A 13,347-nucleotide genomic window follows, 5' to 3' on the forward strand; every position below is an offset into this window, starting at 1 on the left:
ACCCTGCTAAGTGGTTCTTTGACCGGGTTCCCGTTCCCACGCGTCTTTGCTTGCCTCCACATTTAATATTTTAGTGTTACATATACTTAGAAAGCCATTACGTCACATAAAAGATGTTAAAAAAACGTATTAAGTAATAAAACGCGGGAAAACGACTTTTAGAAGACATTACTTTAGGAATGTCAACGAAACTTTTTTTTTGGCAAAGGTATTAGGTACAGACATCTTGTTGAAATAACTTAGGTCGTAAAGCCTGAAAAATAATTTTAGATCCTCAGTTACAAGAAATTGTATGCTTTTACAATAAGTAATTAAGTATGTACTTTGAAGTGTTTTGATACAAATTATTATTAATCATTAATATGAAGAAGTAAAACGCGTTTATTGAAAACTAAATGATGATTGCGTAAAGCAACTAATATCAAATTGCATTTGAAATTGTATTCGCCAATTAATTAATTCAATGACTAACAATAACTAAATAACACAGAAACCTTCTAAGTTTTAATAGAGCCTTGTTACGTTTGAATGTTTAATTAACTCGCTTATTTAAATTTTCTAGCAGCTTTTACAAACGCGCGGCAAATTTTAATGAATTTGACAGAACGTGAAACGCTGTGGTCTCCATTATTTTAGTTTAAAAAAAAAGAATGCTTGCATTCTTGTTGAGAGGTTGCGTTCGGAAGTCGAATTTATTTTTCGTTCACAAATGAGTTTTTAATGCTTCGTGCTATTGTTTATGGTTGAATTGATATTGATCTGGCTTTAATCTTTTAGTGTTCTCATTTAGGAATGGAAAACATCGTTAATGGATTTTTTTCAACGTAAATATACAGCTGGAAAAAACACGGTACTACATATTCAAAATTATCATCGCGTTTGTAACAAACGTAGATGTATAGCAACATTACTACCTACCAAATGACTGAACAACGATAATTTGAGTAAAGTAATTATGCGATTACTATCTCAACCGGTTAAAGAAGGCCTAACAAAATAGTGAAAACATTGATAGAATATTGAAAAAATCATAAAATTCTTAAGTACATATTAACTTTTTTATTTATACCTAATAAAATCATTCTCAAACCAATAACAGTAGCACAAAAAAGAGTTTATACTGTCTAATGAAATAAAATAATCGACGAATATAACTATTAACAAATATTGCCCAATAAAATACGAGACTAGGCAAATGTTTTCGTTCATTTTGGCAGTTAACAATTGATTCACTACAACGCACTGTGCAGATCTAGCCATAAAATTAATTTATAGCCCATAACTTCCAACTCTATGATAATTTATACAGCCAATGTTTATGATCAGGCCTATTGAAATAAAAAAAAACATTTAAAAATGAAACTAATAATGTATGTTTCGAAACTGATTTAAATCTTTTGAATTTGGAAACAAATGATTTAAGACATCCGTTCGTTTGTAATAAAAATGGTTGCCATAATTATTTATATTGTGAAACTATTATTTAAACGTAAAATAGGATTTATGTAGTTTTATAGCCTTTGTTGTTTTTGCCTGCCCTGATTACATCAAATGCTTTGGTCTTTGGTTTTTAAATATTACCTAGATACATACACTGATGGCCGCTAATTAGCCCTTGAAAAGTTTTGTGTCGTTAAAAGTCATACAGCTTGTAATTATAACTAATGGAACAGTTATTATGCCCGATCAAATGATATCCCTTTATTGACTTAAGGTGACCAATTACAGCACAAAAAATGTAGACCTTAATTAAGTAACATTTACATCAATCAAATGTTCATACGCCACTTTAAATATTTTTTACTAATTTAAAAAATGATGAGGTTTTTAAGTCGTCTGTATATATTATTTTTTCTTGGATATTCACCGGTTAGTCTTTACCTAGTTTACGAGGCATCTCCATCGGTCTGATTTTACTTAAATATATGTATAGACATACATACATACATATAAAATTAAAATCAAATCATTTATTCATTCAGGTCAAATATTGACACTTATGATATTCAGCTACGCTATACTATCGATACATTACATACACATAGGTACACTTCATGAATACATTCGTATAAATCACTTATTTTGACAGATAAATAATGCAAAAGTAGAAGAAAAGTATCAATAACCTTAAAATAGTTATAATTTATGAATCCATGAATAATTGTTTATGATTCTTACATTACGCCTACGCGCGAGAGCCTACGAATGCTACGTGCTACGAAGCAGCTACGAGTCGTAGGCGTAGCACCATCCATCAATTATTATGGACCGTCATGTCAATGATCCTACGAGAATAGGCTTTAATTCAATATTATTTTATTATTACCCTATTTGTCTGTTTGTTTATGAAACCCTTTCGCAGAAATTTACGTCAACAGTGCTATATTTGAAAAGCTTTGTTCGACGAACTTTCTACAATGTACGTTGAATTTATCCGCAAGTCAAAAATATTAATTGTTTGAAGCAAACTGCTTCGATTTGCTACTTTGTTAAGTATTTAGCTTTCACTTAAGATTTACATCTATAAATATGTAGCCACTTGTATCACAAGAATCATCTTGTCCTTAGTTGGGTAGACAGCGCCTGAACGTCACTACCTACGATCCCTACATATTTCTTTAAATTTTGAACAACAAGAAAATATTGCTCAGCCCGGCACGCAAATCCGGAACTTTGTGATCGCATACCCATTCAGTCGTTGCATGTTTGATGAAATTTAAATATACGTATCAAAGCTGCGCCAATCAAGTGATTTTTGAATACCATTTCTTCTTTTGACACCAAAAGAATAAAGAAAATATATTTCAAAACTAATAAATCAAATCTACAAAACTATTCAAATAACGGTCAAAGGAAAGAAATCAAAAGATTTTTTTTATAAAACGCGTTGAAATTAAATACCGTATAAATGGAATGATTGATTGGCCATAACGCTTTTATACAAGTTGGCAGACACGCATCAATCATACCCGGGTTCGACTCCCGGGCTTTTACTTTCACCAGTCACCCCCGTCACAATTAGGGGGTGGGAGTGTAATGGTTAATGTTGACAGATAGCAATTTGAAAACGTTTATGGGGATAAATATGGATTTAGAATAGGGTCGAGAATGAAGATGGGGTCGTAGACATAAGAAAATAAAAATAATGCTTTGCTAGTTTAATCCATATCTTAAAGGGCATTTTTCTACTGCATTTGGCGATTTTAAAGATACATCTATGAATACAGCGTTTATAGAACTTTACTCACGACTAAATTCGCGCGGTCTTTATGAAACAGAAGAGTTTGCATTTTCGAGGGTTAAAGTTTTACAACGTAATATTGTTTGAGTAGTTAGCAGTAAGTGTAACGAGAAGACATACGTTTTATAGGATAGTTACTGTTTAATTAATATTTTATTTGTGTGCTATTTTAATTATTGATTTCGAATGAAATTAACGGTATACTTTTATCCTTTAATATCGGAAAATAAACGCTGGAATCGAAAGTATATTTTATTTAACGCACTACACAAAGCTAATCGCTTTTAATTTATTTTTATGAACACTTAAAGGTTCATCTCATAAACTCGCATTGATACTTTTATCCTCAAATTATCAAGATTTCCTCCGAATTCTTCACCGTTTCTTTAAACGATATTAAATTTAAATGTCTGGAAAACGGTTCCGTTTCAATAAATTCCCTATTCTTTGTGTTTTGCAGTCTTCCGTATATTATCTAAGATATATATCTTTGTAATGATATCTTTTAATAAAGTATCAAGATCTTTTAATCGAAGTTGACTATGAGACGGTCGTCAATGGCCGACAGTTTCATATTTAAGTTAATTTACGATGATTCTAATAAAATTTTCGATAGTTTTTCTTCATAGAAATGCTTGTAAAGTCTATTGTATTTTCAAAGTAAAGTGTAAGGTTTGAATGACACCAAATATAATGGAGACTGACTGTTTAACTGATTGGGATTTCAATTTTACGTAGTTCTAATTATAGTTAGATTCGTTTATAGAAGGAACTTGATAAAGGCAAGAATTAGAGCCAGGTTTACACGAATAATACTCACGTTTTCGACGTATAACAGTAACACAACATAGTAAATATTCGATGTGAATACAATAATGACAAGGTTAAAACGCTTTTGCCAAAGAATAATACTAGCATAAATAATCAGTATTACTTACCGAATGAATAACTTTCAGCTGCCGTACCGTAGTAAGAAGCTCTTCGATCAATCAAGCAGAAGGCTTTTCGTCTGAAAGTGAACAGCTTACTTTAATTTGTTAACACCTTAATACTCAATGATAATAATAAATATCATTGAACATCTCACACGATGTCATTAAATTCCAAACTAAGCAGAGCTTGTACTACCAACCAAACAACGGACAAACATACTTATATACCTTTAAGTACATCCTTATATAGATACATTAACAACCAACAACAATTACTTAGAACAAAACACAACTTTTTACAAAATATATACAAGATGTCACTTACGAGTAACAAACTGTGGTTGGATGACTATTTCTAATGTTGAATAAAGAATACGATTTATTGACGCGTGTTATAAGCAATTTTAAAATACAGTTAGCTTAATATTGCAATAATCTTAAAGATTCGGAAAAGGGAATATACTTATTTATAATTTATTATCATTACTCTTAATTAATAAACCTTTTTAAGCAAATAAATAATTATTTATAAGCCAGCATCTCGATTAAAAATAAAACCAATAGACAATTCTATTTTCAAAACATTTTTCTTAAATAAAACTGTCAACTGTAACATAGGACAAACCTACATGGACCCAAACCTTTTTTAATAATACACGAACATTCCGAAACCTAGAATTAAAAAACTTTTTTATATCTTTACTTTGTTCCACTTCAATTGTTTTTTCCTTTTTCTTTATTGTTTCTCTTTATTTTGTTTGTAGGTTATTTTGTTTTATTTCGGAACGTAATCAACTAATACTATACTAATATCAGTTGGAGAGGGGAATTATTTTGGCTTAGATTCTTAGCATTTTGGCTTTTCATTTAAGAGTTGGGTGTTTCTTATGCACGTATGATTATTAATGTCCACTTATTAAATATTACTGGTTTAGCCGAGGGTGTAGGCAGAAGTGTATTAAATACAGCTGCATTTCACTACTCACAATGTTAATCCCATGTAACAGGGGGCGAGCATATGCCATATGCATGCCATATACACGTTACGTTTATTTGATAATAACATATTACTATTATAATTATATAACCACTATAAAAATACTATCCACCAAGCAACGCATCAAGCCTGTCGCTCTTGCTAATTTATTCCCCAAAATTATACAGTCCTATTACAAAGATAGAAAATTATTAGGTACTCTTTAAAAGTTTACCCGGTTACAATGTCCAAACTTTCTTCTAAAGACAATCTCGGCTTTGAAGCTGGCCAGCAGTCTAGCAATGGCCACAAATAGTAGGGACGCATACAAAGTGCGATGTTTTTTGTCGTCGCGTCTCAATTAGGTCGAGGATTTTTTTTTTTTTTTGTATGTAGATAGGAATAAGTTTTAAGTTGACGGCTTTGGTTAGATCTAGAGGCTGAAATGTAGCAAATGTTGGAACTAAAATTTTAAATATGAAAGTCCGTCTGCAAGCGATATTTACAGGTCTAAACTGCTAGATTTTGAACAATGATATAATTTTCCATTGAGATAATTGAAGATCCAGGTCCGGGCTATTCAAACTGTAATAGGTGGTAATCACTAGAACCTACTTAATAGAGCACAATACGAGAAGTCCAAAATCATGTTTCAAACAGAAAACCCAATTGATAATTAATTTAGTACACTTACTACGTAAGCTAGCGTAAGCTTGGGACTGTGCTGCTTCTACCAAGTCTGTTTCAAATAATGTACTAATGTTTTAATGTACAATGTTTTACTGTGTCCTACCAATAAGTTTCCTTTCGAAGTTTGAATTGTTTCAAGCAAATTGACATTTTAAAAGAGCAAGCCGTGAGTTTCTTGCCGTTTCTTCTCACGAGCAACCAGCTTTTCCGAAACGTACAAAAGAAATACAAATACGTGACTATTTCAAATACTTTGTAAAGAGTTTACGAAATAAAGGATATTTTGAATTTGAATTTGAAAGTTTTATAGTAAAGATAATCATAATCTTTTGAAAACCGTCAAAGCAGATAAAGCGTGGACTCTTTTACCGCGACAATAGAGCCGACACACACGTGATAAAGGTCTGACGTATCCGCGGATCTATCTCATATTCCAATATCATGTGCGACCCACTTCGCTCTCAATAGCGATTTGCGTCAATCGTCGGATTTAAGTTTGCCTTTTTGTGGGTTATTATTATAGAGAGAGTAGGTATTTTGAATTGACTGAGTTGTAGTAAAAATTGGCAGAACTATTTTTTTTATATTTACAAAAATAATTTAACACTGTTCAGGGTTTTCTGACGTCGCGACATCTTTCATTTTATTCGAAGAACATTAAATACGTTTTTACAGATTAATTTATATTTTTTTTTATTACTTACATATTTTTTAAGTCATCAACTTAACCTACACTTGGTCAGAACGAACGGTCAGAACGAACGGTATTGAACGAAACAGTACCTAACAATTTATAAGTTTGTTATTTTACTTTATACCTACTTACATCACAGTCCAAAAACTCCTCAAAAACGAATGGTTTACCAATACCTACAAACTCCACATTTATTTATTAACAGCTCAATCGAAAGAAGAAAATAGCGGGTCTAAATGAGTGCCGGACACATAAATTGATTCAATCAGGGCTGAGAACGATGGCCGCCATTTATAAAGCCCTTTCTGTAAATTAAACCTGTCAATCTTGTCTGTTATATCGTCTCTCTGTGGTTACAGACTGTTGATAGTCGACAGAACTTATAGTTCTCAAATGACCAGGCTCGAAATAAAAGTGATTTATAAAAAAATATAGGTACTTTAAAGAGATCTGCGGAGTTCTTCTAATATTTCGTTTGGTTTTCCTTAACAGCCGGTAAATGTTTATTTATAGACTCGAGTATCAAATTGTTTAAAAACTGTTTAAAACCTAGGAAATTCAAATCAATCAAAAAGGAAAGTTTTCCTTCACCGTCAGAACAAGTGATAGGTAATTTTTTCTCATACACACATACATAACTTCGAAAAGTTATTAGTAATTTTACGTTGAATAAACTAACGTCTGGATTAAAAGGAATTTTCCTCTCATAAAATCCCTAGTTAACGGACATTATTCAGAATTAATAAGTGAAGGCTTTATTACAGTATAGTTGTTAGCTCGAGCTATAAATCTAGCTAAAGTCAAGCTGTATAAAGCAATATAAAACTGTGTCGCGCACTCGCGTCCGCTCGCTGTAAATCTGTCCAGCTAAGTGCTATATGAACTGGAAATTATAATTCCGTTATGGATAGCGTTTTATACGAGATTTTAATTTGATAACTATTATCTTGTTAAGACATATTTCATTTGTTAGCATATATCCTATGTGTCGCGGCGTCTTAAAATACGAAGTTAAAATACAATTTAATTTTTCACATAAGTGTCTGCGTGAATTCCATAAAAGAACTAGGATTCGATGTGGTTATCGAAGCAACCATCCCCCACCCTCAGAGCATTGTCACGTTTTTTAAATATTAATTCATAAGTATTTTTCCACACCTTAAGTTTAATTTATGTAAATATGTGTTTACCTATTTGAACTAACTGCCTTAGTTATTAATAAGCTTAGTTAAGTTACAAAATCATTAACTAGGGATTGGGTATTCAAAAGTTACATTACTTCTAATCAAACAGTAGGCAGAGACTGCACTGACGCGAAAAACACGATGTTACAGTTCTCTCAAAAGTTCCAACGTTTAATTTCAAAACTCGAAAAGCTATCTTTATCCATCCCACTTCAGATAATCCGGCAGACATTAAACTAACAATCGTGTAAACAATAAAATCAATTAATTCTATATTTGTGCACTGGCGGCCATATTTGTCATGTCACTACAAACATTTGTCCTACACTCGTCGACAGTGGAAAACTCTTTCATTTTGTTTTAATGAGAGATTAAAATTGGTTTTCACTTTAGTTCTAATGGCTTTTCACACAAAAATCATTTAGACATATGAATCCTGCAAGAAGAGTCTCAAATATTACTTTTATTTTGATTTTTTCCATTCTTTTCATTGTCCAAGGCATTGTCACTTTACTCTTATGTTGAAATTTTGTTTAGTAGCACGGAGAACAGTTACATTATGTGGCCGGTATTCGACAAAAGGATTGCTTCATATTATTGGGAAGCAACAATACAAACGTTAAAAAGTAAGTTAAAGCTTTGCTTACACCCTTGATAACGACTCAGATCACCATCAGCACCTCCCTCAATCTTGGAGAACACATATGACCTGCAGTGGGACAGTAATGGGTTTTCAACATAATAAAGCCAACGGTCGCTGAAATTTTAAATCTATAGAAAGGTAGGTAGGTACTTGTATTCTGAGTATTTTTACTGTTTTATTTTCTTGTATTTTACATGTTTAGCCCTAATTTAGACAAGTAAAAAGATACCCACACCTACCTACCTTATCATCAAACTATCCAATACACCTTTTACCCGATACGGCCATAAAGGAGCACGGGATTACTTCCAAACATCCATAATCCTGTCCTAGACTAGGCTAATGACCGCACCTGAGACGATTCATTTAAACCCGCCAAAGTGCCGTCTACCGCACTTTAGGCCTACAATTTATACCAGGCCTAAATTGACGTGGCGTACTTTCAATTAATTAGGAAGTAGATTGATATTGTTATGATAAGGTGTCTTGTTTAAATTGTCTTTCAGCTCAAAATTCAATGTCTTGCGCGTGACGCCCTCCTACACGCTTTTTGGATTGCCTGTATCGACGTCTTTAACAAAGTTCTAGTGAAATAAATGTTGACATTTTGTATGTGATCATATAGTTTTGATCGTTCATGGGTTTTTGAGCGAGTTATGATTCGAAATTATAGAACTATGGCTAAAATACATGTCTTTATATGCTGCTTTCGAAGCAGCAATACCGATTTGACCGAAAATAAGTAATATAATGCATTTTAATGCAATAAGTGTGTCATGCAAGTGGTCGAGGTTTGAAAAGAGTCTAAGTTCCTTTAGCAGTTCCTGAAGGAAATCAACCACTATTTAAAAAGCGTAGAGTTTTTAAAAAACTCCTAAGTACTGACTAAACTGCCTGAAAAACAGCCTAATCCGTTACTTATAACCTAAATCGTTCAACAAACTTCAACCGCGCATCGAACTCAAGTTGTTTATGTAGCAGAGTCAAGTAATTACTAAGCTATCAACAGCTTGATAGACTCGTAATACGTTAGTGCAACTTAACTTTATTATACGAGCGTTACGTTGAGATAACTTTTATAGGGTAGGACTACGACACGGTGGCTGAACGACTTTCAGTTCAGTTAGGACTAAATTTACCTCTAAAAACTGATGATAGTTACTGTAATTTGTTTATTTACAATAGAAATATGTTCACAGAGGCATATTAAGGGTTCATAACTCTCTATTACATTTCAAACTAGAACTACTTTTAGAATTAAACCGTTCAGTGCCTCTAGCGGATATCAAAAGAACTATCTGGTCTATGCTGCAACTTTGCAAGCAACTCAGGTTTAGGCAGTATTAATAAAGTACTCTGTGGCAAACTTTCTCTTCGTTTTATTTAAGGTCATTTGCATTGTCTTAAGGGACTTTAACAGAAAGATATTTCTAAAAAATTACAATTTACCACTGTTAACTTTTTAAGTGTCTTCATCCATAACCTTTTGTCTATGAATATATGGACTGCTAGGTGACCGGCGCAACTTCGCTAGCGTCCAATAAGAGAGAACGGGTGAAATTTTCCCCCGTTTTTGTAACATTAATTACTGGTACTCTGCTCCTTTTGGTCGTAGCGTGATGATATACATATAGTAGCCTATGTCCTTTCTCGGGTATCAAAATATCTCCATACCAAATTTCATGCAAATTGGTTTAGTAGTTTAGGCATGATTGAGTAGCAGACAGACAGACAAAGTTACTTTCGCATTTATAATATTAGTATGGATAATCGCAATAACTGCAAATATGCTTTACACTCATATCTTCACCATCTCCTGCCGTGCCCTAGTTATCCCACTAACACAATAAGCCTCACCACATAATAACAACATAGGGTCAACTGAATCTGGAGCGAAACCCTTGGTAATTTGATCACGACTCGATATGCTCCTGTTATGCAGTTAAGTGCCAATATCGAGATCAAATTCAATCAGAAGCTGATAGTAGCGGGCAATTTGTGATATACAAAATGGGAATAACTATAGCCCAATAACTTAGTACAGAGCCTTGTATACAAGGTTCGCGGCTGGCAGATGTATACAAACCTCAGAATTTAAAACATTAGTGAAATTTAACATAGAAATAGCTGCAGATCTCGGAAAAATACTAAAATATGATTGCCTAAAACAATGAAAATTGGGTTTCATCCTAATTTAATTTTTTTAGGCATAAGAAGTAATAATATTTAATTTTAATATGACGATACTGAACTGAATTGCAGTACCCTAAGTTCACAAAAATATCAGCAGCGCCATCTATGATCAGTCATTTAAAACATTGAAACGTAAAATATAAAACAGATTTTAAAGAAATATCGGGCAATTAAAATAATAAAATTAGTAATACCTTTATAGCTATTGCATTTATTAAATTCTTATGTTAATTAGGTATAAATAAATAATTTATTGGTCTGAAGACCAATTTTTCCATAACCAAATAACATAGATGGTCTTAACAGTAGAAAAGTTGGTCATTTTCTACAGACTTTGATAATATCTATATATTTGCAATAAAAACAATGGGTAAGGGGAATGATATAAGGAGTTATATATAAAACATCTTATCACCAAATATCATATTCATGCACACACGCATACTATGTTATGTTCTATTTCTATGTATAAATGTAGTATACCTACTATTACTAGTAAGAAATGCACATTTTACATTACATTTAATTTTGAACAATATTATGTTGATTATAATTACTGGTTAATCATACAGATAGGTAGTCACTAGCAATTCGCAACTGTAGCTAAGGTGACAAAACAATGAAAATGCAACAAAATGCTGTTTGTCTCATGTTTAGTCAAGTTGTCTTCTTCATAGGCTGATGTTTTACACACACTGTAATTTATTTGATTATACAGAGTTACAAAGGTATGGTTACATGGTTGCAAACAACTAGTGACTATAGTAACTAGGAATCATTAAACATGCATGACTTTAACAGTTGACTGTATTAACACATATGTTTCAAACAAACACATGTTTAGTTGGAAATACTGCATTTATAAAAGTTATTTTTTGTTTTACCCCTCACAATTACTTTTTATGGTTTTAGTCATAATGCTTTTTATTTTATCAACTGTCAAATCATGCTTGTGCTTTTTTTGTTATCATATATTAAGAACACTGAATTATCTATTAATGTTTAGAATGGTTGAAATCTTTAAATTCTACACTGCACGCACTATGTTTAGATTGCGAGAGTTCTGTATTTTCTTGTGTATTTTTGACCAAATATTTGTTTTTGTGGCAATATATTGCACGGTTTTCAACAGACTCATTCACTATTATCACTAATAGCATGAATATAAGGCAGGTCAGGTCATAAGCCCTTGTGAAATATTGAATGCCCAATTTTACCAAAATATTCACATTATGTGAATACCAGCTTAAAAACTTTCCTGCAAACCTTAATTTAGATGATAGGGTGACTAACTGAAATAACAAACAAAACCACAATATTCAAACACATATTATAATATGATTTATGTGAAAATTATACCTACAACCTTAACTTAACATCTTTTTCAACAACAAGGCAATACCCCATAAATCCCATAATACTTCGTAACCAATTTTACTCTAATATTAACGGAAAAACCATCATAGGCACTGAAAAATGTTATCAGTAAAATTGAGCATCAATAATTTACATGGGCTTTTAAGCCCATCCTCCATGACTACCACCGACGATATACCGATGGTAGACGTACCTGATTTGCCCTATAAACACACCATCAACCCTACACTAATAAACATGTACCATCCCGTAAATAAACGTCCAGAACAGCACATATGTGAAGAGGGCTCCGAAGAAACCGTTAGTAAGGAGACTCTGTCTAGATACGTAGTATTTGCTCCAGTTGGGACCGGTTTTCACCATGAACATCACCCAGAGGCTGACGACTGCGAACACGTAGAAGGCAAAACCGTATAGACCAGTGAGGCCTAGTACTCCTGAAATGAGAGATAAATTGTTTTCATTAACAAATGCAATGTTTTTGCAGGAGATTATTTGCATACTAACATCTGAAGGTTGTAATTTCTAAAAGAACATAAATACCTACTCATATTATTTGTACTGTGTCCCCGCTATGTTTCATTAAGTTCACATAAAATAGCTTAAGAAACTATGCATTAACTTAGGTCTAAATCTCTTCACATTAATTGTACAAAGTTTCCTTCAGAAATTACTGAGGAATCTGGTATTTCAGTGTTTTCATTTCCCAACTCAACACTTGTGTTTTAAAAACATTGGCTTTAAGAATGCCAAGACACTTTAACTCATGGCACAAGACCTTTATAACGTCCATATTAAAACTATATTGTATTAATTCATGATTCTTTAATTGCATTCAACAATGGTACCTCAGATGACTTGGTAGTTTTTCACAACTTGGATATTATCTTACTTCAAAGTACATTACCTACATTTGCGATTAAGTATATAACTACAAAACCGCTCACATATTCATAGAATAGATACATATTAATTCATAGAATGAATAATTACCCGCAGTCGATCCCGACAATGCAGCCATGGATGTTCTACAATATTCAACAACTACGGCATTGTTTCTCAATGCCGCCTCGCTGTACGCCACTCCCTCAGGCTTATTATCCTTTACTCTAGTTGTTCCCGACATCTTTTAGTCTTTCAGAAAGTTTTCATAGGTTAATTTGATGAAATTCAGGAAACATCAATTTATCGAATTCTAGATTCATTAAGAATTGACGTCTGTCTGACGTTTAGACTTTCACGTTTTGACAGTGATAGCAATGACAGATAGGGAGCTTGTTCATGGTTTATTAGAAATTTCAATAAGTTCAGTTACAGATATTTTCTTGAAACTAGCTGCACTTAGATCCGAAAATGTGGATTTTAGTACTTATTTGAGCTAAATGAAAATTCTTTAGCTCAGTGTCTTAGACTCTAA

The 13,347-nt window shown here is 32.6% G+C and overlaps 1 protein-coding gene across 1 annotated transcript; it reads right to left on the reverse strand.

Moving 5' to 3' along the window:
- Nucleotides 1–10,727: 10,727 nt before the first annotated feature.
- Nucleotides 10,728–13,179, reverse strand: EMC6 (ER membrane protein complex subunit 6). Its single transcript, XM_076130635.1, has 2 exons — nucleotides 12,924–13,179; nucleotides 10,728–12,367 (listed from the first exon to the last, which is right to left on the reverse strand). Exons 1-2 carry the CDS (start codon nucleotides 13,054–13,056, stop codon nucleotides 12,159–12,161), a joined length of 342 nt encoding a protein of 113 aa, XP_075986750.1. The 5' UTR covers nucleotides 13,057–13,179; the 3' UTR covers nucleotides 10,728–12,158.
- Nucleotides 13,180–13,347: the final 168 nt, after the last annotated feature.

Source organism: Anticarsia gemmatalis, chromosome 24 (genome assembly GCF_050436995.1).
Source record: "Anticarsia gemmatalis isolate Benzon Research Colony breed Stoneville strain chromosome 24, ilAntGemm2 primary, whole genome shotgun sequence".
Classification (NCBI taxonomy): domain Eukaryota; kingdom Metazoa; phylum Arthropoda; class Insecta; order Lepidoptera; family Erebidae; genus Anticarsia; species Anticarsia gemmatalis.